The sequence below is a fragment of the Centropristis striata genome, chromosome 3 (genome assembly GCF_030273125.1).
Source record: "Centropristis striata isolate RG_2023a ecotype Rhode Island chromosome 3, C.striata_1.0, whole genome shotgun sequence".
In the NCBI taxonomy this organism is placed as follows: Eukaryota; Metazoa; Chordata; class Actinopteri; order Perciformes; family Serranidae; genus Centropristis; species Centropristis striata.
Window position 1 is genome coordinate 37091336 of NC_081519.1, and position 25735 is coordinate 37117070.

The window sequence follows — 25735 nt, forward strand, 5'->3', positions numbered from 1 at the left end:
ATACACCGAGAACTTTCTTCACACAATATGAACTTGAATGTCAAATAAGTTTTGGAGTTATTAAAATGACAGCAGGCTTCTTTCCAACCTGGTAGTTCCCAGGATACACAGGCACAAGTACTTAATGTTTTAAGAGTATTATAACAAAACTTATAGTAATCCCATATTGAAGCTTTGTGCACCACGAAAACATGTGTTCAATCCTTATCGGCTCATTCAGTTCACTGATTTATTATATCAGTTTTAAAGCTAAAACAATATATGCAGTGTGCTCTGTAACCTCACTGTATGTGTGTCTTGGCAAAATTCTAGTGCAATAAGGAAACTTCACTTGCTTCACGATTGCATCCTCTATAAAAAAAAAATAAAAATGTATATATATATATATATTTATTTATTTTTTCAGAAAAAAGGCATATTTCTATGCCATGCAAATTGCAAACATTCGGATTGTTACCAACTAGTCCTTGACAATGGTTTTCTATTCTTAAGGTTCACAGTGAATTTGAAAAGGCAATGAGTTACCAAACACGCCTGAAATTACAGCATGACGTAACTTTCCTTCACGTCACACATTCCATGAAATTGTCCAATCACCCAAGCCAGCCAAATACTTACCCAGTTACACTGTTTAGTGGTTTAATAATAGTTTCATTGCAATACTTCTTTGTCATGAAACTTTCAAACATTTAATATTAATGTTATTATTTCATCATTAATTCCTTGACCCAATAGTACCTTACTACAACTAAAGTTTTTCTGAGTCTGACAGCCCTAATTCAAGTGTTCATCACACAGCCTGAACCTAACGTTCTTTTACACTTGGCCAGTTATTATTCAGTCCTTCTCTGACTACTACTGACTGATTGTTGGCATGAACATCCTCAAAGAGAAGCCTTTTTTTAATAAGCCTGCTAACACTACCCTTTGTTTGATGCTAATTTTTCCCTGTTCTTCTATTTTAAATGTCTTTTTGTTTAACAGCTGTTCTGAAGCATAATGTAGATACAAACTTTAGTGGTAATTACTCCTATGTAACCTTGTTGCATAAGAAAAAACACCAGTGCATTGTTTAACTTTATTAAAAATAAAGTTCAATTACTAAATCGTAACAAAAGTTAAAGTTAAGTTGTCTGACAAAACAAGTCAAGTTATCTTTATACAGAGGGACATATTACATAAACATAGACACACATAATTTAGGTATCAGGTGCTGAACAAAAACCTTCCTATAAAACACTTTTAGGATTGTTGTCTTAAACCAAACATAAGCAGGTGAAGTGACTTTTTACATGCAACACCTTCCAAAATCAAGTTTTTGTAAACCAATTATCCACTTATAAATTAAGGTCACTGCTAAATAGATGTTAGATCTATTTCAGACTTTCAGCATTTCTCTGAACAAAGCAACCGTCAGTGTCAGCCCACTCAGACAAGCTCGCAGATGAGCAAAGTCATTGCTGCTTGTGTCTTTGCTGATAGTCAACTGGACTCCTGTTTGATTCCAGCGTGTTTAGTTTCAGCTGTAAACATCCCAACATGAAGTTTATGAGGAAGCAGACTGAAGTTGACCCTTGTGTACGTACTCCAGAGCTGTGGCAATGGTCCTCATGTCCATCTCAATACTGCGGGCCCAGTTCTCCACATCCCCAATTTCCTGTTAAAAAAGAGAGTATAAAAGCAGAATTAGTGCTACCGCTGTGTACATCTAATTGCAACAGGCAAGCTTTGAACCCTTTCACCCTGGCGTCCCTGTAACAATGACTGACAGCTCACTTTTAAGCCAGATAATTGTAGAGGGAGTGGAAATCAATTAATAAATTGCTTTTACCACCTGTCAAATCCGCTCAGATCTAGGACCTGTGTCAACGTCCTTGAACAAACTAATCTGCTTTTAGTTACCTGATAAAGCATTTTTGATGAGTCGCTGCACTGATAGTTTGAAACATTGTTTTTTGTGGCATTATTTATTTAAAACTGTGGGATATGATGGTGCATATAATTAAATTGTCATTGACCATTACTTGTGATCTCACCACTGATGCTGCATTTGAAATTCCATACTAACATGCTGTTAAGCATAAGCATCACATAAACAGTATGTGAGAATCTTTGTTTGAAACCAACAGTACATTAATTGCACTATTCTTCATGAATCATAGTATAATATATATAGACCACCCTTGTTTTCTTCACTTTATTGTTCATTATAATGCCTGGTACAACTAAAGGTATATTTCTTTCTTTCTTTCGACAAATATAATGATAACAACAAAAATAGCACATAAGAGTTTAATTTAAGAGCTGATATCTAGACATTTTCCATGTTTTTTGTGATAATGTTTTTGGTTATTATGAAGAAAACCATGGATAATGGCTAGAAATCAGCTCTTAAATTAAAGCTATTTTGTTTTTATCATTATATTTGTCCAAATAAATGTACCTTTAGTTGTACCAGGCATTAAAATGAACAGGAAATTGAAGAAAAAGGGTGGTCTAATAATTTTTTCCATGAAAGTATATGTAAATATAATTATATTTATATTATGTATATATAATATATTATTAATCATATTATATATACAATATTTGTAAGAGGTTAATGGTAAAATGGTAAATGGACTGAACTTGTATAGTGCTTTTATTCAAAGTGCTTTAAACTCCAGTATACGCTCATTCTGCCATTCAAGCACACATTCATACTGGTGGCCAAGGCTATCCTACATGGTGCCACCTGCCACCATTGTAAATTCATTCACACACCGATGAACGCAGCATCAGTGGGCCATTTGGGGTTCAGTATCTTGCCCAAGGTTACTTTGACATGTAGGCTGCCATGGTAAGGGATCGAACCACAACATTCCGGTCAGTGTGTGACCACTCTACCAACTGAGCCACAGCCCCCCCAGGTGCACATATAGCTCTCAACCCACTCATGATACATCCAACATTCAACTTAATTAAATGTGATACTGACTGCAAGTGTTGCTGACCTCATAAACAAAATCTAACTTTGCATAATACAATAAAAAAAGCAAGTGTACTTGATTGTCAATTGATTTGACAGCTGTAACGTTAAAGGGTAAACATAGTTGAAATTGTAAATAGAGAGATTACATGACAGAAAAGCTTTGATCTGGACTAATTTGCTGATGCAGTGTGTCTCACCTTTAGGGCCTGATTGAAACCCTCCACCATACTGATCCACTGAGCAGTTTGTTTGGAGAACTGGCTTGCCTGGACTTGGAGAGTCTTCACCTCATGGTCGAGCTTACGCTGGTTCACGTATGCCTGGGCAACACTAAAACAGGAAACAATGAGAAGTGATATACCATCATTAATACAAAAAATTTAACATGTATAATAATGTGTCCATTATGGCATGCGAAAGGGCAATTTGTATTTGATTGTCCAAAGTCTAAATCATTAAATTCTCCATTTATGCAGAAAGCATACTGTAATATTAAAACCTGACTAAATCTTACCAGGTCACTAAAGGATTTTAGCCATAATCTTGTTCATAAAGGAACAGCACAACAACGGTCTTTGCATTCCACGCTTGTTCTTTAAGCCGATTGTCTTGGTTTAACCACAACTTTCACAGTGTTAACAACCGTAATGTACTATTTGTGGTTGTGTCACACATCATGCAAATTCTGCCTTGCTAATAATAGATTTTTTATTTTTACTGGCTCAGAAAGACCTACATAATCTATACTTGTGACTGGGGCTGGGCGATATGGACCAAAAGTCCCGATATATTTAGGCTGAATATCGATATACGATATATATCCTGATATTTTTATGGCAAAGTGAGAGCAAATGTTCAGTCAAAGCCAAATATGACATGTCACAAGTGCTTTTATTGAAACCGTTTATTTTAGTGAACATAAATAATGTATAACAGGATTACCCTTTTAGAAAATCAAAGCTCCATGAAGTGCCCATTTAAATAAAAAAATATCTTAAATAAAAGTAGCCTATGATATAAAATAGGCCAATCTTTTTCTGAAATAAATATATTTATATGAGAAAAGAATAACAAACATTACAAAAGAACTAAATATGACAAACCCTAGTAAGAGCAGCATTTATATATAAAGAAAGAACAAAAATTTGAACTATATCGATATATGCGATATGGTCTAATTCCATATCACATTTAAAAATATATCGATATATCTTTTATATCGATATATCGCCCAGCCCTACTTGTGACACTATCAGAAGCAGAGTACAGTACTTATCCATTGTTATTGGACCAAAAAACTGAGAATTTGCGGTAAACTCTGTAGGCTTTTAAAATTGTATGCTCAGAAGCAACCTGGATTATCTATCACCATAACGTATGCTATGGTACTACAATGATTAGTCAATACAAAAAATAAATTACTTTTATCATGAAAGTCAGTTATCAAGCAATTACACTTCCTGACAACCACTTTGAGGTACTTGTACTTTGCTTAAGTATTTTTGTTTAAATTTCTTCTACACTCTATGCACTATATTCAATAGGGAAACATTGTAGTTTTTTACTCCACAACAGTTTTTGATCAGTTAGTAGTTACTATGAAGATTCTAATAAATAACCCACAATTTAAAAAACGAATAAATTATGGTTTATCATTAAAAGTACAAATAAAGGATTTATGGGCAATTTACTACTGAGCCGCAATGTGTAAAGTAGTAAAAATGAGGTCCACCTTTACAAGGTACAACATTAGGGTGTTGCACACATTAATACAGCAATAGTTACACTCCGTTATCACAATATGAGTCATTCTGAAATGGTGTATTCTGCACAATTAGTACTTTTAGTATATTAAGATGCTAATACTTTAATACCTTACTTTTACTTGTTACTAGTATTTCGACACTGCAGTATATTAAGACATGAGAGTACTCTTCCTGCATTGCTATGAAATCCTCACCCTGTTAAAATAATCGCCTAACTAATTTTTTCAAGTTTTGCAGGAAATACAAAAAACTGTGTCATATGACATTTATTGATCATTTCACTCAAAAAGGATGTAACGCCGGCTTTCCTGGTGGCACACCTGGTAGAGCGCATACCTTAGAGGCCCAACACTGTGTGTAAATTATGCAACTTAAGAGAAATAAATGACTTAGGCAATTTTTTGAACATGCCTTTGTGACTTAAGCAAGATATGGTAACACTTGATTTTGAAGGTGTCTACATAAGAGTCACACAAGCCTGTCAGAAACATGACATGACAAGTATCATGAGCATTAATGATACTTCAAAGTGTCATTAATGTTCATGACACATCCCATGTCATGTTTATGACACGCTCATGTCACTCTTATGAGGACACCTTAGAGTAAAGTGTTACCAATATTAGTGTCAACAATAAAACAGTGATAAACTAAACTGATAACTAAACAATCTCCCTCTAGCTCTTCTTTGCTGGGTTCTTATCGGATGCCTATGAATGTGTCAAATTGTCAAAGAATGGATAATCTTAAAGTGGTAAAATCACATGATCTGATCAACTGAGGATGTAGGCGATTTTACCAAAGGTGCCCGGCGTCATGAGGAGATGATTTAGGCAAAAAAACAAAACAATTTTGACAAAAAATGACTTAGGCGATTATTTTAACAGTGTGACGAATGTAACACCAGGATGTCTCCTTAAACTCAGGAAACAACACAGAAACAACTGCGAAGGTAATCTAAAAGCTGGATTTTCATACCCAACATTGAGGTGGTCCACCAGAGCTTCTGTCAGACAGGTGGCTGCAGAAATAGCTTCACGCCTGCGTCTCTCTGCACGAGTAAAAACATCAACACAGACAATATAACTGTGGACCTAAGAGGCCCTCTGACACTCTCATCTAGCTTTGTTTTTAGCATATGTTAGCATGATAGCTAACCAGCTAGCCAGACACTCACCCTGCTGCTCCTTCCGCTCATTTTGCTTCGCCTGGTGCTCCTTCAGTAGACGGGACAACATTTTAGTGGTCGTTTGAATGAATTCGCAACTGTTTATTTGGTTTTATCTATCCAAAAAACATTGTTTTTCCCAACAGTGCCGTTGGAGACGATATCAGCTGACAAGTGAAGCCTCTGTCACGGGACCAAGCTCGAGGACGACAGGAGTGGGCGTGCCCAAAAATGGCGTCTCGCATGCCGCCATTTGTCATCATCAATGTAATTTTATTTTGTTTGTGTTATTAATTAACGCAGCGCACAGTGTAGGAACGAAACCAAATAGTACACTTGTGATTTAAAAAACAATTCAAAGGCATATGAGGACTTTAAATTAATTTAATTATGAACATTTGTTTTATGGTGATGTCAATATCAGTTTCAACGTCATTCCGTTGTAACCTTCAAAATAAAAGTTTAACTAATTAAAAACAATATTATAAATATTGCTACTCCTACTACTAACATGAAAATGTTCACTAAAATACCATATAGGAATATATAAATATAAATAAGAAATAGAAAATAGACTTGGGGGGGATAAAGGTAGCAAGATATTTTTCTCCAGGGAGGCTTTGGGCCTGTCATCTTGAATCATTCTGTAATGAAGTGTATGCAGCCACCTGACTGACAGCTCACTGAATGATTAATGTAAGTGATACAAGAGAAATATTGTGCTCAATTTGACACATCCATTGCAACATGAGGTGAAATAGTTTTTCCAGAGACAAAAAGGTGCCATGGATACACTTCATAACAGCCAATTAGGTTGCATCTTAGATCTATGATCCAGTCTAGTCAGACCAATTCATGAAAACTGAGCAACATCAGCCACTGATGAAGACCCTGTGGTTTTGTTTAAAGCTCCAGAAAAAGAAAGTTATTATTATACATTTAGTTTTGAAAGTTATTTTAAACTACTATTTTCAAGGCCAAGAAAATATTCAATTTTTAAATTGTGCAAAAAGAGAGAAGATTACACATTGTCACATGCAAAAAAGTTTATTGTTCACAAGTTCTTGGTCATGCGACCTTCATCAGGTAAAACATCAAGTGACCTTCATCAGGTAAAACTTGAAGAAGGACACTTGATGTTTGCACGACCAAAATGTCATAACACTTTATTTTGAAGGTGTCTACAAAAGAGTGACATGAGCGTGTCATAAAGATGACATGGGGTATTTTATACAGTCTATGCATGGGATGTGTCATGAACATTAATGACACTTTGAAGTAACATTAATGCTCATGATACTTGTCATGTCATGTTTCTGACAGGCTTGTGTGACTCTTATGTAGACACCTTCAAAATAAAGTGTTACCAAATCTTGCTTAAGTCACAAAGGCATGTTAAAAAAGTCATTTATTTCTCTTAAGTTACATAATTTACACAAAGTGTTCTTACTATGCCATTAACCATCCTTTGTTACATCCTTTTTGAGTGAAATGATCAATAAATGTCGTATGTTACACTTTTGGTGAAGTTTTTTGTGTTTCCTGCAAAACTTGAGTTAGGCGATTGTTTTAACAGGGTGACGATATTTGGGCTCTGTGGGGATAATATTTTATTCTGAAAATCTCGCACCGGAAAAGCCGATCTTGTTCTGGCTAGCGGAACACAAGGCTGCGCTGATGGCAGGCAGCTACCTGTCAACAACCTCGGCATAGCTGAAACTGAAGCCTGTGTGGCCCTTTGTCGTCTGCTTCTGTCAGGTAAGGTCATCTAGTCTTTCGCTGAATTAAATATGTGACATTTTCTCGACTGAACGATCGAAGCAGCTCAAGGAGCCGGGCGCTGTTAGCATTACTAGCCTTAGTTAATGGACGGTTAGCTAAAGCCTCGGTTGTTAGGACGGCGGCGAACAAAGTTGTCCCAAGTGGTGGAACTTCTCAGTTTCTCTCAGTTATTCACAACGATATTCACATTTTAGCTTATTTTACATTCAAGCAATATCATAGTCAAAATCGTTTCCTCATAAAAGGCTTGTGTTTGAAGTTGTCTCGATAACAAATCTCCTGCTGGCTAACGTCCTGCTAACCTGACAGATAAAGCTATTAAGCTACAGTTGTACTGCCTTCATGTTTCAGATAGCAGAGATTACGTCGTCTCTTTGACAACTTTATGTTACCACCATCTCAATAATAAATTACATTTACGTATCCTCCTTTATATAACATCTAAACTGTCTTCTTGTCCTGTCATAGCATGTTGTCAAAGATTAGCAAGGAAGATTTAGTGAGACTTAAATTAGCAAAGTTAAGAATGGGATTTTCCGTTATGGAAGACACACGGCGGTTTCTTGAAATAGCTCAGATTAAACCGAAACACTGACGCTTATTTTTGTGAAGTATATCAGAACACTTAAATTATCTGAATTGCACATTAGGTGTAGAGTTTTAAAATACTGCTTAAGATGAGTTCGAGTCAGGCAATAATTAAAAGAGATGGTCTTTTAATGGGATTCTATAGTTGGAATTATGTTAAAATGTGCTCAGTTTACTCTAAATTCAAACTATAAAACATAGTAACATGAAATATTTAGCTTTTATTATGGTCAATATATTGGGTTACATCTTTCAGTCAGTATCACTACAAACATACTCATTTAATAATTAAAGATATCTGAAACTATAATACAGACATTTTGCTTTACTGTAGTTAGATTGTCTCATCAATTCATACTTGCTACTGTATTTGGTGCTGCCTTTTTGAAAGACTTAGTTAAAAATGGATCAAAGTTTTAATCATAATTATACATGTGTTCAACCCTCCCAAAAAATCCCTTCTGTTTTCATTCCTTTAAGGGTCATCGTAACTGATGTTTGTAATACCTACACCAACTGAAACTGTAATATGTTTTTGACGGTTATGATGCTGTGAAAATCTCATACAATTGCAACTCTTGTCAAATTGAATGTAAAATTAAATTAGTGCAGGTTTTTTTTGGCTTGTGTGGCTTGTTAGTCTTTAGCCCATTATGGGAGAAGTGAGAGGCCTTACCTCCCGGACCCCCTGACCTGACACAAAGATGTTGTGTCAAGAGATGTGAGCTGGCAGGAAGAACCTCCTGTAGCCGTCCTTGTATTGTAATATGCACTGCTGCTTGACTGGCAGATCATAAAGAGGATTTGAGATTGTTTTCCATGATGCACAACAGTTTGTGCAGCATCCACTTTTCCACTACCATTTCTGATGGATCCAGTTTGATTCCCAGAACAGAGTCAGCCTTTCTGAAGAGAGTCTGTTTTGGTTAAAGGCTCTGATGCCACTACCCCAGCACATAACAGCAAAGAGAACTGTGCTTGTAACAACAGGATTTGCATTTTGTTGCACACATTAAAAGGGACCTGACTTTCCTCAGGAAGTAGAGTGTGCTCTTTCCTTAGCAACCCAATAGCCTAATCACTCTGTAAGTAGGTTACCTGCATAGACTGTTCCATGTTTACATATGATGTCATTGGTTGCAGTTGTTGCAGGTCCTTTCGGTGTAGCCAAAAAGGCTGCAGTGTTATGGATGAACCATGAAGGCCCAATTACAAGTCACAGGTAAGTTTTCAATTATTGCAAGAATTGTAAGTTTGTGTATCAACAGAACTTAGACACAAATTGAAAAGTGGATAGGCAGATAAGGCAGAGTGTTCAGTATCGTTTGACTTTGCATATGCTACAGGCTATTTAGTGTTGAGTTCCTATAGCGAAAACAGAGCTGTCATTAACTGTTGTGTGTGTTCAGTACAGGGAGGCTTCAGTAAGTGGTGATTTATATGTATTTGTTCATGGTATAATTAAGTTGTAACTTTATTAAATTCAACTTATTCAAATAAATTCTGATCAAATTGACTGAAAGTTAAATGTATTACAATTTCACTGTGGTGTTTGCTCTAGTGCTTTCAGCCAAGCTCAAGGAAAACAAAAAGAACTGGTTTGGACCCAGCCCCTACGTTGAGGTAGCAGTGGATGGCCAGTCAAAAAGGACTGAAAAGTGCAACAACACTCACAGTCCCAAATGGAAGCAGGCTGTCACAGTGTGAGTACGACTTTTATGTTAGTCTTAGAGATGTACACAAAATGTTTAATTAAGAAATCATGCCCAATTTAAGAAAATAAATTAAATACCAAAATTATCATTGATATTTTTTCACAGATATTCACAGTTGACTTCAGCATTAGTGCAGACCATCCTTAACCTTTTTATGATTTTGACTTGTCATTTGCTCACTTTTTTAAAGAATTGTGACTCCGGTCAGCAAGCTGATCTTTCGGGTTTGGAGCCACCAGACACTGAAAGCAGACATACTGCTGGGAATGGCTATACTGGAGATCAGTGAGACCCTTAAAGCTAACGACCTGAAATGTGAGTTCACATTATTTTCTCCCTCCAAAGTTATATTCTTGTATTTCCTCAAGTCAAACAAACAACTTTATTCTGTGAATCTTATTATAACACAGTTCACCTTTACCGGTATTTGTCATTTCAACTTTGGACATTGAAATAATGTGTTGTCCAAGGAGCAGAGTAAAGAGCTAATATGTCTAGGCTCTTGGGGTTCCCACAGAATATAATGATGTATTCAGGCTTAACTCCACATGGCTTATTTATTTCAGGATAATAAAAAGTTGTATCCCTTGTAATCCCATTTTTGTGTATCATGTCCATCAGCAGCATATTATGTTTGGCAGATGTTGCTCGCAGACTGTGCATACTTGTGTAAGAGTGCATATTTGCATCTGTTTGTTATGAGAGTGTTTTATTGGGCTTTGATAAGCTTAACAACCAAAATGCACAGTGCTCAGTAGGTTCTCTTTTCCCTGGGACACAGGCCTCACCTAATCATATGACCTTCTGCTTGCTTGGAGTCTGTTTACAGCCTAATGCAATGGCTCATTTCGGCATGTGCAAACCATGTGACATTAAAGTCTGGTCTGTATTCTTTATAGCTGCTTACTTTTCATTTGGCAATAGTAAACAAGGTTCTAAAAGCCTTGCTAGTAGCCCCTCGGGGCCATGCTGCTTTTTACACCCCATGAGACGAAAGTGTTGTGAGCTGACAGAGTCACTGTTACTGCCATCTGTAGAGCCTCATCCTTTCACCAGAAAGACTGAAAGCGGTAACCAAATACCCTGAGAATGAGACGATTATGAAGGGCCAGTGAGGGGGCCCTCCAAAGAAAAAATGTCTCTGAACTTTAATCTCTGATTTATCATTGGGAAAAACTATGCAAAGTAAAAAGTGATTTCTGCTGCATCTAGTGCATCCTTAGCATCATCTGTTTTCTTTTTGTTGTGATGGGTCAATGCAGGTCTTTGTGTGATGAGTGTCCCTCAGGCATGATGTCAGTCTTGCAAATTCTAATCACCTGTTTAACTCTGCACTCTCCCCAGTATGTGAAGTGGTGCAGACACTGCAGCTGTGCTCTGACAGAGACCCTCGGGATGTTGTTGGTGACCTATCAGTCTGTCTAGACGGCATGCAGGTAGATGCAGAAACCTTTGCCGCAGCAGAGAAAGAACATGGTAAGCAACCACACATACATAGAAATTCACCATACTAGATCAAAGACAATGCATAGATTTGCAGAACTCTATTCTTTTTCAGTAGCTATATTTAATAGATTTTCCGTTCCTTTCTCAGTCATTTGTTATATAGTCATCAATAGTGAAAAATGCTGCTGCAGTGTCTATTTATTTGGACTCCTGATGTGTCTGCTGTTGACTAACAACAAAATGTTATGTAGAAATATCAATATTTTTGAGTAATTCAACTTACATGCTCGGAACGCCCTCTTTCTGAAATGACTGTGATATGCAAATGTTTCCCATCACGTGCCTAATTTTCCAAAGCCAACAAAATGAGCCAAGAGGAGGTGTGGAAGTGTTAAAAGACAACATACTGAAAGGTTATTATAGAATGTTTGCCTAATCATGCAAAGAAAATAAACTGCTTACCCCAACTTGAAATTTGTTAATTCAACTGTAAAAAAAAAAAATCCATCTTCACACATCTTGTTCACAATTCTTGAATAACCAACTGTTGCTGTAACATCCTAAATGATTCAACAAAATGTTTTCACTGTCATCTTTTTCTCTGTCATTCTAGTTGTTGTTCCAAATGGAAATGCAAAACAAAATGGAGATGCTGGCAACAGGTTCAGTACATTTTTATCTACAGACCTATACATTGCTATACTTCTTTGTGCAAATCTTACTTTAGGAGTTTGGGGTGACAAAAACATCTCTCCTATAAAAATACTCATTGTTATACCTGTAGAATAACTTCAGAAAATATCTTCATTCCCCAGGTCAAGCAGAGACACATCTCCCTCCAGTGACTCAGAGGAGTGGGTCATTGTGCCTAATGGTCATGCTGTCAATGGTACGGCTTCTCCTTCACGGTCTCCAGGTGGCTCCAACTCCTTGCGTCCTCCCAGACCAGCCCGACCTCCTCCTCCTATGCCTCACAGACCAGCAGCCTCGCCAAGTAGGAAAAGCATAATATATCAAATACTTAACAATACACGTTAGCTACATTACATTAGCTATTCCAATTTGACATGTCCGTCCTTTTACATTCACCAATTTTTTTTCATGTACTGAAATAGTGTGTGCATTGTGTTTAAAGCAAATACACCCCTGCAAATTAATTCACAGACTTAAAGGTTTTCCTTTCTGACATCCGCCTACTCCTCTCCCCAGCCTCTTCTAGCAGTTCCTCGCCGAGTGAGCTGAGTGAAGGTCCAGCTTCCGATGGCTCTTCTCAGGCGTCAGCTAGTGGGTGTTCAAATCAGCAGGATGACTCAGCTGCAGGGGCAGCAGGTTCTTCACAGACAGCAGGTGGGCCCAAACCAGGGACCTCTGCCCCTGCAGCTCCGGCCACAACAACTCCCAGAGTCGCACCTATGAGCAACGGCCCCTTACCACCAGGGTAAAAATACTACTGTTAACAGGCATATTACATTGTAGCCTTAGAAATGTCTATCTGTGTTTTATTGTATTATGTAGCAAGGTTTTAGGTATTTTAAAGAATTGTATTGTTTTCAGTGACCACATCAGTTTGCTTTACCTCTATCTGGTTGTCTTTGCTCATTCACCTGTCTCTGCAGGTGGGAGCAAAGGGTGGACCAGAACGGTCGGGTGTACTATGTAGACCACATTGAGAAAAGGACAACCTGGGAACGGCCTGACCCTCTGCCTACAGGGTACCAACACACTTTCATACTATGAATACCAACATGGTTCTTTCTCCGCTCTGTCGGCTGTGTTATAATAATATAAAATGATTTCAGATTTGTACAGATATATCATAACTACTATTACTGTAGAGCTTCACTCTTTTTTTTTTTTTTGTTCATGCTAGCTGTTTTTTTTTAAATTTCATGTCAGTACCATGTTTACAATATTCAAAAATATTATGTCATTGTGTGTCAGTGTCATTCACTGTTTGGCCTCCATTGTCAACTTAGCACTGCCTTCTTTTTACTTTTCCTCCCCTGTAGGTGGGAGCGCAGGGTGGATCCGATGGGTAGGGTGTACTATGTTGACCACATTACCCGAACTACTACGTGGCAACGCCCCACGCAGGAGTCGGTGCGTAACTATGAAGAGTGGCAGCACCAGCGCAGCCAACTGCAGGGAGCCATGCAGCAGTTTAACCAGAGGTTCATTTATGGGGTGAGAGTAATAATTGTATTACTTACTGGATTTGTTCCATTCACTGCCCCTGAAGCACAGCAAACAAACAGTCGAACAATGAAAACATTTCTGTCCTAGTTTTTACCAGTACTTCACTGTTGTAATCAATGTCATGCAATATTGATAATTTCATGTTCACGAAATAATATTCATATGTGCAGAACTGATCTTTTTAGTGAGCAGAGAGAAACTTTCCACATTCACCAGATGAATGTGGAAACTTCTTTTTAGTGTAAAATCCTGCACATACATCATTGTGCACAGTGAAACTTGAACATCCAAGTGAAATAACAAGCAGTATTAGTTTCTGTTGGTGTAAAACCAACCTAATATAGTAAATGTTTGGTTCTAAATGAAGTGACTCGTAAAACTTATACCACAGGGAATTATTTTTATGTTCCCAACCACCCTGTTGGTTTCCCAGCATAGAAACACTTTATTATAAACTGTCCCAGTCTTTGTAATTTCTTTCCAGAATTTAAATGTGTAGCATCTGTCTCTGTTTCTCAATGTTTTTGATGTCTTAATTTGGCTCTCATGTCTGTAAGTGACTCAAAAGAGGAAGACTTTGCACCACTCCATATGATCTAATAATGAATGCCAAGACTTGTATGTTTTAAATCACATGGTTGAGGAAATTCAAAATGTTAACACCCACAGAGATAAGAATGCTATGTGGTCAATTCCACTTTCTTCATGATACATTTGAACTCCACTGCAGTTCTGTTTGCTTTAACAGAATGTAACAAAGGCAGCGTTTTAAGACTTGACATGTGTCCCACTTTCTCTCTGGCTCAGCTTCAAGACCAGCTGGCAGCCACGGCCAACAAAGAGTTTGACCCGCTGGGACCTCTGCCACATGGCTGGGGTAAATATCACTGGGCTTTATTTCAGTTGCAGTTACTGAAATGCTAGAAAAACACAATAAATATGTTAATATGAAATATGTGACGTTAATAGAAATGCATGGCACTGAACTGATACTAAAATATTTATTAAATATGTTTTATGTCAGAGAAGAGAACGGACACCAATGGCAGAGTGTATTTTGTTCATCACCCAACTCGGACGACACAGTGGGAGGATCCCAGGACACAAGGGTGAGTGTGACTTGATACTGTCATACCTTTTATACTACTGTCTTTAAAAATGTTCAGCATGACTTAGCTGTAGTTATGTTTTATTTCCTCTAAGAGGCGCTAATGTATCAACAACCTGCTCAGTTCGGGTATTTATAAGCCACTTAAGAGTAGAAAGTCTATGGAGAATGGAGTGACAAAAAATGCTCCTTTTTTAGGTTTTAGAATAAAAGGAATTAACTACCACTTTGAAGTAGGAAATTGGTTCTATCTAAGCAACATAAATTATATATAACTATCAATATACAAACAAATAAAATTAAAAAAATAACAAAGCAAGTCTTCTGTTTCGTTATGGACATATATAAATGATGCTTCTTTCTGTATATCTTGCTTTTTTGCACCTTTTCTCCGTAATTTTCTTCCTCAATTTCAACTGCAATGTGAATTTTGTGTGTTTTTATCTCATAGCAATTGCAATCGCAATTGTATTAAATTTTTATTTATGTGTTTTTGTATTGTTCAGGCTGCTGAATGACAAGCCTCTTCCAGAGGGTTGGGAGATGAGGTTCACTGTGGATGGTATTCCCTACTTTGTAGACCACAACAGGCGAACCACAACCTACATTGACCCTCGCACTGGCAAATCCTCACTGTAAGTTCTTCTTGAAAACGTCTCTTACAGGAAGAGGACTTCACATCATCTGCATTTATTAAACAGATACTTGTCCAGTGAGCTGTAGCCTGAAGATTCAGATTTATTTAACTTAGCTAGACACCCTGAAAGCAACCCCTTTGTTTGAGTCATTTGATTTAATGTTAATATAAAACAGTGATCAACGCATGTTCACATACATTTTAATCAGTGGTGGTAGCTAATCAGATGATCCTCATTACAGTGATACCATAGTTGCATAATTTCATTGTGAATAAACAGTAACATGCTAAATGAGCTTGTTTCATGGAAATTGAAAGTGGTTATTCTTATCTGTTCCACAGTGAGAATGGACCACAGATAACCTATGTCAGGGACTTCAAAGCCAAAGTGCAATACTTCAGGTTCTGGTGTCAGGTATGTACTGCACAACAGGTGTTGAAATGCTTTATCTCACAAGTGGTGTATCATTCTTTATCTTTGTGGTAGCTGAATGTGTAAAGACAAAATGTAATGTTTGCTGCATTATGGTCTAAAATGCAAGAATTTGTTGTTTTTTTGCTCCCCTTTCAGCAACTGTCAATGCCTCAGCACATTAAGATTAATGTCTCCCGGAAAACCTTGTTTGAGGATTCATTCCAACAGGTAATTATTTTAATATACTTTCTTCTTTTTGTCAGTTGTCTGTTTAACTCTAAGAAACCCTTGTTGCAAGGGGCTTGGGATCTTTAGGGGAGATGGCAGGAAGACAGTGGGTGCCACATAGAATAAGTATACATCACCTGAAAGCTGGAAAACTGAAGATTCATTTGAGTTGTTTTGGTTAGGTGCCTGTTTAGATCTTGAAAAAATTGTGTAAAAGGATTTTTTTTTCTTTAAAATGATAGTGAGCACTTCTCTTATGGAATTTGCGTAGAAACCCCCTTATTGTCAATATGCTTAGGGAGGCCATACATCCTCTGAATGTTCTAGGTCTATAGTTTGTGGTTGTAAAGTTTTACGAGACTGATTATCCTAGAGGTCACAACAGGTCATTTTATACATTGAGGTCAAGTAAAAAAAAAATAGCTCTCAGTACAATGAAAATGCTTCTCTGGGAACTAACATCATCTCTCTATAATAGAATTCAGCTTGAATTGAGAAGTGTCTCAGCTTTTTTTAGGCATACCCAATTTTACAATTCCAAGACTGTTTTGGGACTCAAGTATGCAGAAGTATTCAAATGCAATAGGTGGAGTATGAGAAGAACTGCATGGTTTCAGCTCCAAACTGCATAGGATAAGCTTAAATGTGTCATGTCAATAAAGGGGAGACTCGTGGGTACCTATGAAACCCATTTCATTCAGATACCTTGATGTGAGAGGTCAGAGGACCCCTTTGAAACTATTTACTAGTTTATTTATTTTTTTATTTTTTTATTTCACCTATCTTTGAATTGTTACTTAGCCATTTCCCTAGCGAGCATGACTCCGATGGTTCCAATGCATGCCTTAGGTTGTGTAGTTTCATATGATATGATATCAATATCTTCACGCATAATAATATCTAGCTCCAAAACTCACAAAAGAGTCTCTCAGAAATAGTAATGTCAGCCAAGATAGGCTAACACTATTGTCTTGTTAATGTTTGAGGTGGGTGATTGTTCTTATTCTTTGTCTCGTTCAAAGATCATGAGCTTCCACCCTCAAGACCTGAGGCGGAGACTGTGGATTATTTTCCCCGGAGAGGAAGGTTTGGACTACGGAGGTGTGGCCAGGTAATGTCAACTGATTTTATTTTTTGTACAGTTGTGTCGTATTGAATCACTCCTTAGGCGTGTTTTGTTCTCATTTGTATCATTTTGTCACCACCCTTGCCTTACATAACCTGCTGTACTAACAGCCGCACAAAATATAATTTGAGATTTTAAAGTCCTGCTCAACAAGGTTTTTAAACATCCTCAACCAGTATGACCACTTCCAAGTAATTGTTTGTTTGTTGTGTTTTTAAATACAGGGAATGGTTCTTCTTGCTGTCTCATGAAGTACTGAACCCCATGTACTGTTTGTTTGAGTATGCTGGCAAAGACAACTATTGTCTGCAGATCAACCCTGCCTCCTACATCAACCCTGATCACCTCAAGTACTTCAAGTTCATAGGACGCTTCATTGCCATGGTATCTGCACTATTACTTAGTGTGCGATCAGTATTTGAACTCAATATAATGACATGATTACTTTGGCCCACAAGATGAATTGTGTTTGTGTGGCAAAATGAACAATAATCATGTGTTATTCATGTAATATTGTTTACATTCCTCTTTAAAATGAACTCTTATAATCCGATATTTATCTATGTCAAAATAGTCAATCTCTTCCCATACTATTACATCTTTTTCTGTCTGGCATTTTTTTAAAATACATTTGCTCACTCAATTGTCTTGTGTTGTTCCTTCCCAGGCCTTGTTCCATGGCAAATTCATCGACACAGGTTTCTCCCTGCCTTTCTACAAGCGTATTCTGAACAAACCTCTGGCTCTCAAAGACCTGGAGTCCATCGATCCGGAGTTTTACAACTCACTCATCTGGATCAAGTAGGTCTGATAGCGGAAATGCACTTATTTGCTCTCCTGCCAGGAGTTCAGTTAAAGATCGATACCCTGGTTATGTGCCAGACTGTTCCTCAGCTCAGACTCTTAAGAAGTTACTGGTGGCGGCCAAGAAATGGTCTGTATAGCACCTAGTCCCACGTGAAATGGAAAACTCTGACTTTTGTAACATATTAGTGTATTTAGAAGCACTGGTGGGTGGATTTCTTTTGTTCATAATGATAATGACTCTTTGGCCTGCAGGGATAATAACATAGAGGAGTGCGGCCTGGAGATGTTCTTCTCCGTTGACAAGGAGATCCTGGGGGAGGTCACCACCCACGAGCTGAAACCAGATGGAGGGAACATCCAAGTAACTGAGGAGAATAAGGAGGAATACATCAGGTACATATGCATCCTCTGCTGCTTCTCAGGCACCATCTGTCATCAACAGTCACTTTTACTGTACACATACAAGACTTAGAATAGTATAACACACTGCTATTCCCCACAGTCAAATTCTGAAAAAGCTGTAAACAGTATTGTATGTGAACCAAGTATTCCAATTTTCTTGTAATGTAAACTACATTGTGTATATTCACTAGTAGAGTGATACCATTTAAACAAGAGTTGGCATTACATTTACATTATTACTTTGAATTTGAAATGACCTATTACACTTTTTTGATGATGTTATACTTGGAAAAATCAACATACTCATTTTTAAGCAAATATTAATCTCCACTCTTTCAGTACAAGTTTGAATTTTTTATTTTTGTATGCAGGTTGGTGGCAGAGTGGCGGCTGTCCAGAGGTGTGGAGGAGCAGACTCAAGCATTCTTTGAGGGCTTCAATGAAGTTTTGCCCCAGCAGTACCTTCAATACTTTGATGCTAAGGAATTAGAGGTACTGAAGTAACTATACCTATTCTCCACAACTTTTAGCAAAGCAGGAAAAGTCTGATGTTTTGGGTATAGTTGATCCTTCAGAAGAGGTTTAGAATCTGCAGAGAAAAAATCATCCAAATGTGAGTAAGTCCCCTTCAAATTAAAGATGTTGCTTCCTTCTTGCCTGTAGGTGATGCTGTGTGGGATGCAGGAGATAGACCTGGTGGACTGGCAGAGAAACACAATCTACAGGCACTATGCCCGAAGCAGCAAACAGATCCTTTGGTTCTGGCAGGTTGGTGCAAACAGTTACACTTTCAGACTGTACTGTTCAGTTGAACAGTAAGATTAAAACACAATTTCTTATCCATCCCTTCCCACTTTCCTCTACTTTTACTATAGTAGATTAATTCTGCACAATGGTAGTGAAGTTTGATTTTGTCTCAAGATTTAAAATAGATGAAACTCATGATTTAAAACCTTTCTGGATTGAATCTCGTTTTGCAGTTACTTCAGATACTGTGAGCCTTCCCTCCAAAAACTTTCTTAAATAAAATCATGGGAGTTTAGGAGAATTATGTTGGGATGGTCTGTAAGACCTAAACTAAAAGCAGAATGCATCAAATTTAGAGTGTAGTATTCTTATTAGTATTTTAGAAATTATCATACTGGATTTGGTAGTAACACAAATTGATCTGTTGACAGTTTGTGAAGGAGATGGACAACGAAAAGCGGATGAGACTGCTGCAGTTTGTCACAGGAACCTGTCGCCTTCCTGTGGGCGGCTTCGCTGACCTGATGGGTGTGTAAAATAGACACATGCACATTCACACACGGTATATCCTAATCAAATGGACTTTTTGATTTAATTTTCTTTATGCTTGTTATTAATATAGGAAGCAACGGTCCTCAAAAGTTCTGCATTGAGAAAGTGGGCAAAGAGAACTGGCTTCCACGAAGCCACACATGGTAAAGCTGGTTAATCTTCTTCTACTTTCACAGAAGTCCTCAGGCATTTATTAACCTTTTTAAAAACGTCTTTTTATTTATTTAATATTTTACTTTACTTCTACTACTTCTATAGTTTTCTTTAATGGACTTTTTTTGTTATTATATTTTATTTTGTTATTATATTTTATTTGTCTTTTTATATGAACTATTTTCTGTTTGTTTTTTTTGATTGCATATTATACTTTATGATTATATTGTATTTAATATACCTTTTATAGCTATATTTACTATTTATTGTTTTTCCTCCAAGGAGCCTCCCGCAGAAAGTATTTCACATATTTGCACGTGTATATCTGGAGAGGCAATAACATTTGAAATCTTGAGGCTTCAAGTATGTAACCATATGTCCACACTGATGCAGGATTAACCCTTTATGACCAAACCCTCTTAGTCATTTCTGATTCAACTAGTCACCAGCCTTCCTTTTATTGTCGGCATTAATTTGGCATTTGAAGTTATATAATACTGCGTGAGAATGCATTGTTGTTATAATTTGAGAAATACAGTTTAGACAGTGTTTGTTTACCACATCTTCTCACGCAGCGTCAGTGTAATCCGTGAAACACGTGACATTTCCCCCCCGGATATGTCAGAATCTCATGAATAACACAGAACATTAAGGAACGCAAAAACATTTAATTTATCAGCAGTTCAGTCAAAATCTGTTCCATTTACATTTACATTTAGTCATTTAGCAGACACTTTTATCCAAAGCGACTTACAGGAAGAGTATGTGTTCCATACTCTAAGTGTTCCATGAGTATAAATCTATTTCTCTTTTCTCCATGTAGCTTTAATCGCCTGGACCTCCCTCCTTACAAGAGCTATGAGCAGCTGAAGGAGAAGCTCATGTTCGCCATAGAGGAGACAGAAGGCTTTGGACAGGAGTAATGCAACAAGAACAGGAGCTGCAGGATGGGATGGAGCAGTGTGGGTTTTGGAGGAGCCAGATCCATTTCATACAAGAGCACTTTTCCACAGATTCTCCTTGCAGCCAGGAACTGCTTCTAAACTGGTAGATGGACCTACAACTCTTCATTTTCTATCACATGATCATATGCAGTAACAACTGTTTCTTCACAAATTCATTTATCTCACAAGAGACTCGTGAACTCTCCTCCACCTTTGCTTCACTTTTCACCTACACGATCGGTCCCACCCTAATCCAGCTGATCTCGCTTCGCCCTGGTCAGCCCACTATCAGGCGATTAAAGCAGAAGAGACGCCTTTTTCACCCTGTCATGTCTGCACTCGCTGTACGGTTGCGCAAGTGCAGTTTCTACACGTGTTTCTCTTCAGTTTCTACCTGTGAATTTGTGCAGTAGTAACACCTTTAAGAGCCGCCTCCTCGGGTCTATGCACTAGAATGAATAATTTCAGAGAAAAGAACCATATTTGTGCGTTTTGACTTAAAATAAAGAAGTTCATATCTAAAAGTTACATCAAAGGCACATTTATGGTTTTGGGTCTGTCAGACTCTGCTTTTATTTTATTTTTTTTAGGATGAATGAATGGATTTTATTTTTTTTAACAGCTGACTGACTCCTGTAGCACATACGCAGTTTCTTTAATAACTTTGATAAATATGATCATGCTAATTGTAATGATAATTTCTCTTCTTCTGACAGATTGCTTTCTTAACTTTATAATGAGTTAAAACTTTGAACTAGTTTGCACATAGTTAGGTGAGCAGTAAGAGGGTTGTGATTGTTCTTAAGAGAGGTTGTATTTTTATGTGCAATAGTTTTGTAGAAAACAATTTTTGCCAATAATAGAGCCAAACAGTGATTTGTTTGATCATTTTCTAACACTTTGATAAGTTTCAGCATTTACAAGCCCAATTGGAAAAACAATTGAGATGCTGTGAAAAACGTAATAAAAACAGAATGCGATGATTTGCAAATTCTTTGAAAGCTACATTCAGCTGTAAAAAGACAAAATATCTAAATGCACAAACTGGGAACCTTTTGTTTTTTTGTAAATATATACACTCATTCTGAATTTTCTGCATTCTGTTTTTATTTACTCTTTTACACAGCATCCCACAATTTTTTGCAATCAGGGTTGTACTATTGATTTTAAGTCTCAATCTGAAATAGAGAACATTTGCATATTTGCGAGTGTGTATGGTGAAACTGGTTTGGTGTGATTCAATTTGAAAACTTTGCCTTCCCAAAATAATCTGTGCTGTATTCAATGTCAGCCTATTTGACCATGAATGGCCGCTTCCTTTACCAGTCAGGAAGACTGAAAGGAGTGAAGTGTTTTCTTGATAATTCTGAGCTGCTACTAATGAAGTGGGAGCTTTAAGATGTATTGTGTAATAGAGATAAAATGATTTGTTGCATACTGACCTAGTCCCACTGAAAGGTAGCCAATTCTCTGGTAGATGTTGAGATTTAAGTATTATCCTAGATCAATAATGAAAATCCTTACTGTTTAACGTGTTAAGTGACTAATGCAGTTTATGTAAATATACTTAAAGTAGAAAATGTGTTTAAAATCTTAATACATTTAGTTCACCCGAGCTGTGGACCCCTTTGAGTTGCAGGCATAAGTTGATAATTAAGATTTGAATTAATGTAATATAAGTGGCCCTAGTTTTATAGGGTGTTAGGTATTCAGATTTGTACAGTAGTATATTAGCGTATTTCATGTCTTTTCCAAAAATAGCTCCACTAACATCAAACTTAAAGTTTCTTTTTTTAGTAACAGGTAGAGTATCTCTTTAAGAAAATTACTATTAAACCAATCTACCAAAGGATTTTTTTTTTAAATAAATAAACCATTTGACTTAAAAGTCTTAAGTGTAATCAGTTCATAACATCCCCTAACTGATTACACAGTTCACATCAGTTGTCACTTTTAAGTTGTTAGTTGTCCTTTATTATATTAGGGGGTAACACTGTGAGGTACAAAAAGGTAGCTGAGCTACTTGAATCTTAAAGACACAATAAGTAGGATTTTCCTTTAAAAAAGATAAAGACTCTTAAATTGTACTAAAAATAATCTCAGACATGCTAGAAGAACCCTTTCTTCTGCCTGTATTTTCTGCTTTTTCATTTTTAACTTTGCTGTATTTGGGACATTTCTGAGTATGGCCTGGCTGACACTTTGATCAGTGTCATCTGAGTCAGATGCTTGAAAGCTCTGCTAAATTCTCCTGTCTGGACTAGCCTGAAGATTACTAAACTTTCTGGAAACTTTGAATATTGTGTTTACAAACCACAACAGACAAATCCTACTCATTGTGTCTTTAAATACAAAATCTGAAGAAAACTAAAGTCATATTTTTAAACAATTTGTAACAGTCATAGCGTCAAGCTGTGTAGTGTGTGTGTGTGTGTGTGTGTGTGTGTGTGTGTGTGTGTGTGCGTGTGCGCAACGAGCTGTAAAGTACATGGTATAAATTCATTTTGTATCCCAAATCATTGGAAAAATCAGTTTCAGCAAATTCACTTCTCAATACAATGTAAAAGGACGTATCTGCAAATTTTGTATGCATCATGTGGTAGTGTTTTATTTCATGATGTCAATGCTAGTACTACATTAAAAAGGCCTAAGCTTTCCCTTAATTTACAGGTGTATTTGACCCTCAGTCAATATCAGTTACTGCTCACTTTATTCTTAATTGTGTCAGTTTCTTATTATCTCACATTTTTTACCCCTAACTGGCAGCACACAAACACATAGTGTGTTCCTACTGGTGTGCAGACATGTGAAGAGATTATTGAAAAAAAAACAACCTTAATTAAAGAAGGTTTGTGATTAAAATGTTTACTGTTGAAGATTTTAACAGATTACGACTAATAATATAGCACCTTGACACTCCAAACTGGTTGAATTAACCACTTCACTGTTTAATCACTGCTGTGTTCCAGATCATGGAGCAGTTCAATGTATAGAAATATGCAAACTAGTGTTTTAGTTGTCCTGATTGCATTGTAAATCATGTTGATAGTGTAATCACTGTTTTTTTGAAGCTCTAACTTTTTTGATAAGTGGAAGTCAATGGTTGAATACTATTTATTTGGAGGATGGGTTTCATGTAACAATGGACTGGATTGATTGAGGAAAAAAAACAGTAATAAAATGATTTAAACACTGGGCTCCTGCAACATTCTTTGCAACTTTTTCACAACATCATACACACAGCTCATTACTTTTGTTTGTATATGTCCACTAATTAACTGTAAAGCAACAATTGTTTTGCATATTGTACTCTTAAAATATTAAAAATACATTAAATTGTGTTAAATGAAATGAAGATGGTACTATAAACATCTTAGTAGCTACAATTTCCATGAACGTCCACAACATAAGATTGCTGTTTACACATTAATGCAACAGCAGTAATGTTGTGAGTACAATAATATAACACACAGAAAGGGTGCTTTTACTTTTGATATATTGATAAATCTTAAAATAATTACTATTCAAATTTCAATAAGTTACAGTTACTTTTTTACTGTTTTTTAAATGAAGTAAAACATCTGAATGCTTCAACCAATGATCATTGTACCTTCTCCTGTATTAAAAGGATGAAAAAAAGCTCATGGTGCGAAACATTTTTGTTTTCTTACTTAGATATATTTAGATATATTTCTTCACGTTTAACAGTGTGCATGGGTGTTGACTTGAAGAATGTATCAGATTTCTGTATCAGTGTACGCCCTTAAAGTGGCTTTACTCGACTTATGGCATCTCTTCTACTCCCACTTTAAAAGGTCCTAAAAATCACTCTCCTATTATGTAATATACAATAGATAAATGACTAATGCATTTGCTAAAGTTACTCACCAAAGTCTGGAATGTAGCTTTGCTGTACAAACGGCCACAGCAAATACACTAACAGCATAGTTATGCAGTCCCCTCTGGCCCGCATTATTCAATACTTTCACACTGAGAATGAAGAAAGCCTTAAGGTGAGATACTACAGACAAAAACTTTTTTTTCAAGTTGTCACATTTTTTCATGTCATGTCATGTTTCACGTCTTCTTTCAGATAAGTGGAAAGAAAGCATCCAAAATACAGTTAACTGTATGCTAAGTGATATCAATTTTATACCCTATTTACAGTACATGTATTGTCTCGTAAAAAGCATGACATTTTCTTTAATGGCTGTTTTTTTTTAATCATACTCTGAGCCAGAAATCTGAAATGTGAAGCCTTTGAAATAACCTGGTTTTTGGCATTAATTTGTCATGAAATATGATCTGATCTGCATCTATACCCCAAGTATAGACAAACACAACATGCTCAACCTAATACCATGCAAACACTTATATTTTATGTCTTTATTGAATATATCCATGAAACATTTATAATATACATGAGCCCCCCTCATCTCCTGCAGAGCCCTGCTGTGATGATGCCTTCTCCTCAGAGAATCTCCTTTCCAGGTGTAATTCTGGTACAACTGCAACTCTGACCTTCTCTGTGCACCAAAGTTGCATTAATGAACACAAAGTTCATTGAAACTGCCAGAGAAAGTTTTACCTCAACAAGGACAACCAGCAACTTAACTCTCTGGAGTCCATGAAAAAACCTGCACATTACTTCTTCATGACGTGAAGACATAAAAATGAAGCAACATTGAGTCATGCCATCAGCTTCCCTCTAAATTTCTGGCTTGAAACTCCATGCCAGATTTTTTTTTTGATGATATTCGGCCAAGTAAATCCGGAGATAATGTCAAATATATTTAGTATAAAAATATAGAACTAGATATTATTATCCTCATTGTACCTGTTATGTTATATTTGCAACCTGTGTTCATATTTGTAACATGTACATTTCTGTGTGTGAATCATGATTTTCAAGATCAGACTTTATGTTTCCTTAGTTTCTTTTGGGTTTAAAATTGTGATCAAGTAAGTCAGTTAAAAGTTAATT

At 36.7% G+C, this 25735-nt stretch overlaps 2 protein-coding genes across 2 annotated transcripts; one reads left to right on the forward strand and one right to left on the reverse strand.

Annotated features, from left to right (window-relative positions):
* Nucleotides 1-1064: 1064 nt before the first annotated feature.
* Nucleotides 1065-6128, reverse strand: bloc1s1 (biogenesis of lysosomal organelles complex-1, subunit 1). Its single transcript, XM_059329427.1, has 4 exons — nt 5915-6128; nt 5716-5788; nt 3169-3301; nt 1065-1657 (listed from the first exon to the last, which is right to left on the reverse strand). Exons 1-4 carry the CDS (start codon nt 5973-5975, stop codon nt 1547-1549), a joined length of 378 nt encoding a protein of 125 aa, XP_059185410.1. The 5' UTR covers nt 5976-6128; the 3' UTR covers nt 1065-1546.
* A 1416-nt stretch (nt 6129-7544) lies between these two features.
* On the forward strand, nt 7545-23948 carry itcha (itchy E3 ubiquitin protein ligase a). The gene is made up of 24 exons (XM_059329257.1): nt 7545-7663; nt 9419-9497; nt 9837-9978; nt 10181-10305; nt 11335-11466; nt 12050-12098; nt 12252-12430; nt 12646-12874; nt 13053-13148; nt 13446-13620; nt 14440-14509; nt 14657-14741; nt 15247-15375; nt 15720-15792; nt 15949-16020; nt 17043-17131; nt 17371-17530; nt 17814-17947; nt 18206-18346; nt 18727-18847; nt 19019-19123; nt 19534-19630; nt 19725-19797; nt 20631-23948. The coding sequence occupies exons 2-24, from the start codon at nt 9473-9475 to the stop codon at nt 20728-20730; spliced, it is 2601 nt and encodes an 866-aa protein (XP_059185240.1). The 5' UTR covers nt 7545-7663; nt 9419-9472; the 3' UTR covers nt 20731-23948.
* Nucleotides 23949-25735: the final 1787 nt, after the last annotated feature.

Coding starts and splice junctions, on each gene's coding strand:
- itcha (XM_059329257.1), top strand. CDS start 9,473: ATGAAGGCCCAATTACAAGTCACAG. Junction 19,124..19,533: donor AGATCCTTTGGTTCTGGCAG/GTTGGTGCAAAC, acceptor ATCTGTTGACAG/TTTGTGAAGGAGATGGACAA. Junction 19,798..20,630: donor CTTCCACGAAGCCACACATG/GTAAAGCTGGTT, acceptor TTCTCCATGTAG/CTTTAATCGCCTGGACCTCC.
- bloc1s1 (XM_059329427.1), bottom strand. CDS start 5,975: ATGTTGTCCCGTCTACTGAAGGAGCACCAGGCGAAGCAAAATGAGCGG. Junction 5,789..5,914: donor TGAGCGGAAGGAGCAGCAGG/GTGAGTGTCTGG, acceptor TTACTCGTGCAG/AGAGACGCAGGCGTGAAGCT. Junction 1,658..3,168: donor GTTTCAATCAGGCCCTAAAG/GTGAGACACACT, acceptor CTTTTTTAACAG/GAAATTGGGGATGTGGAGAA.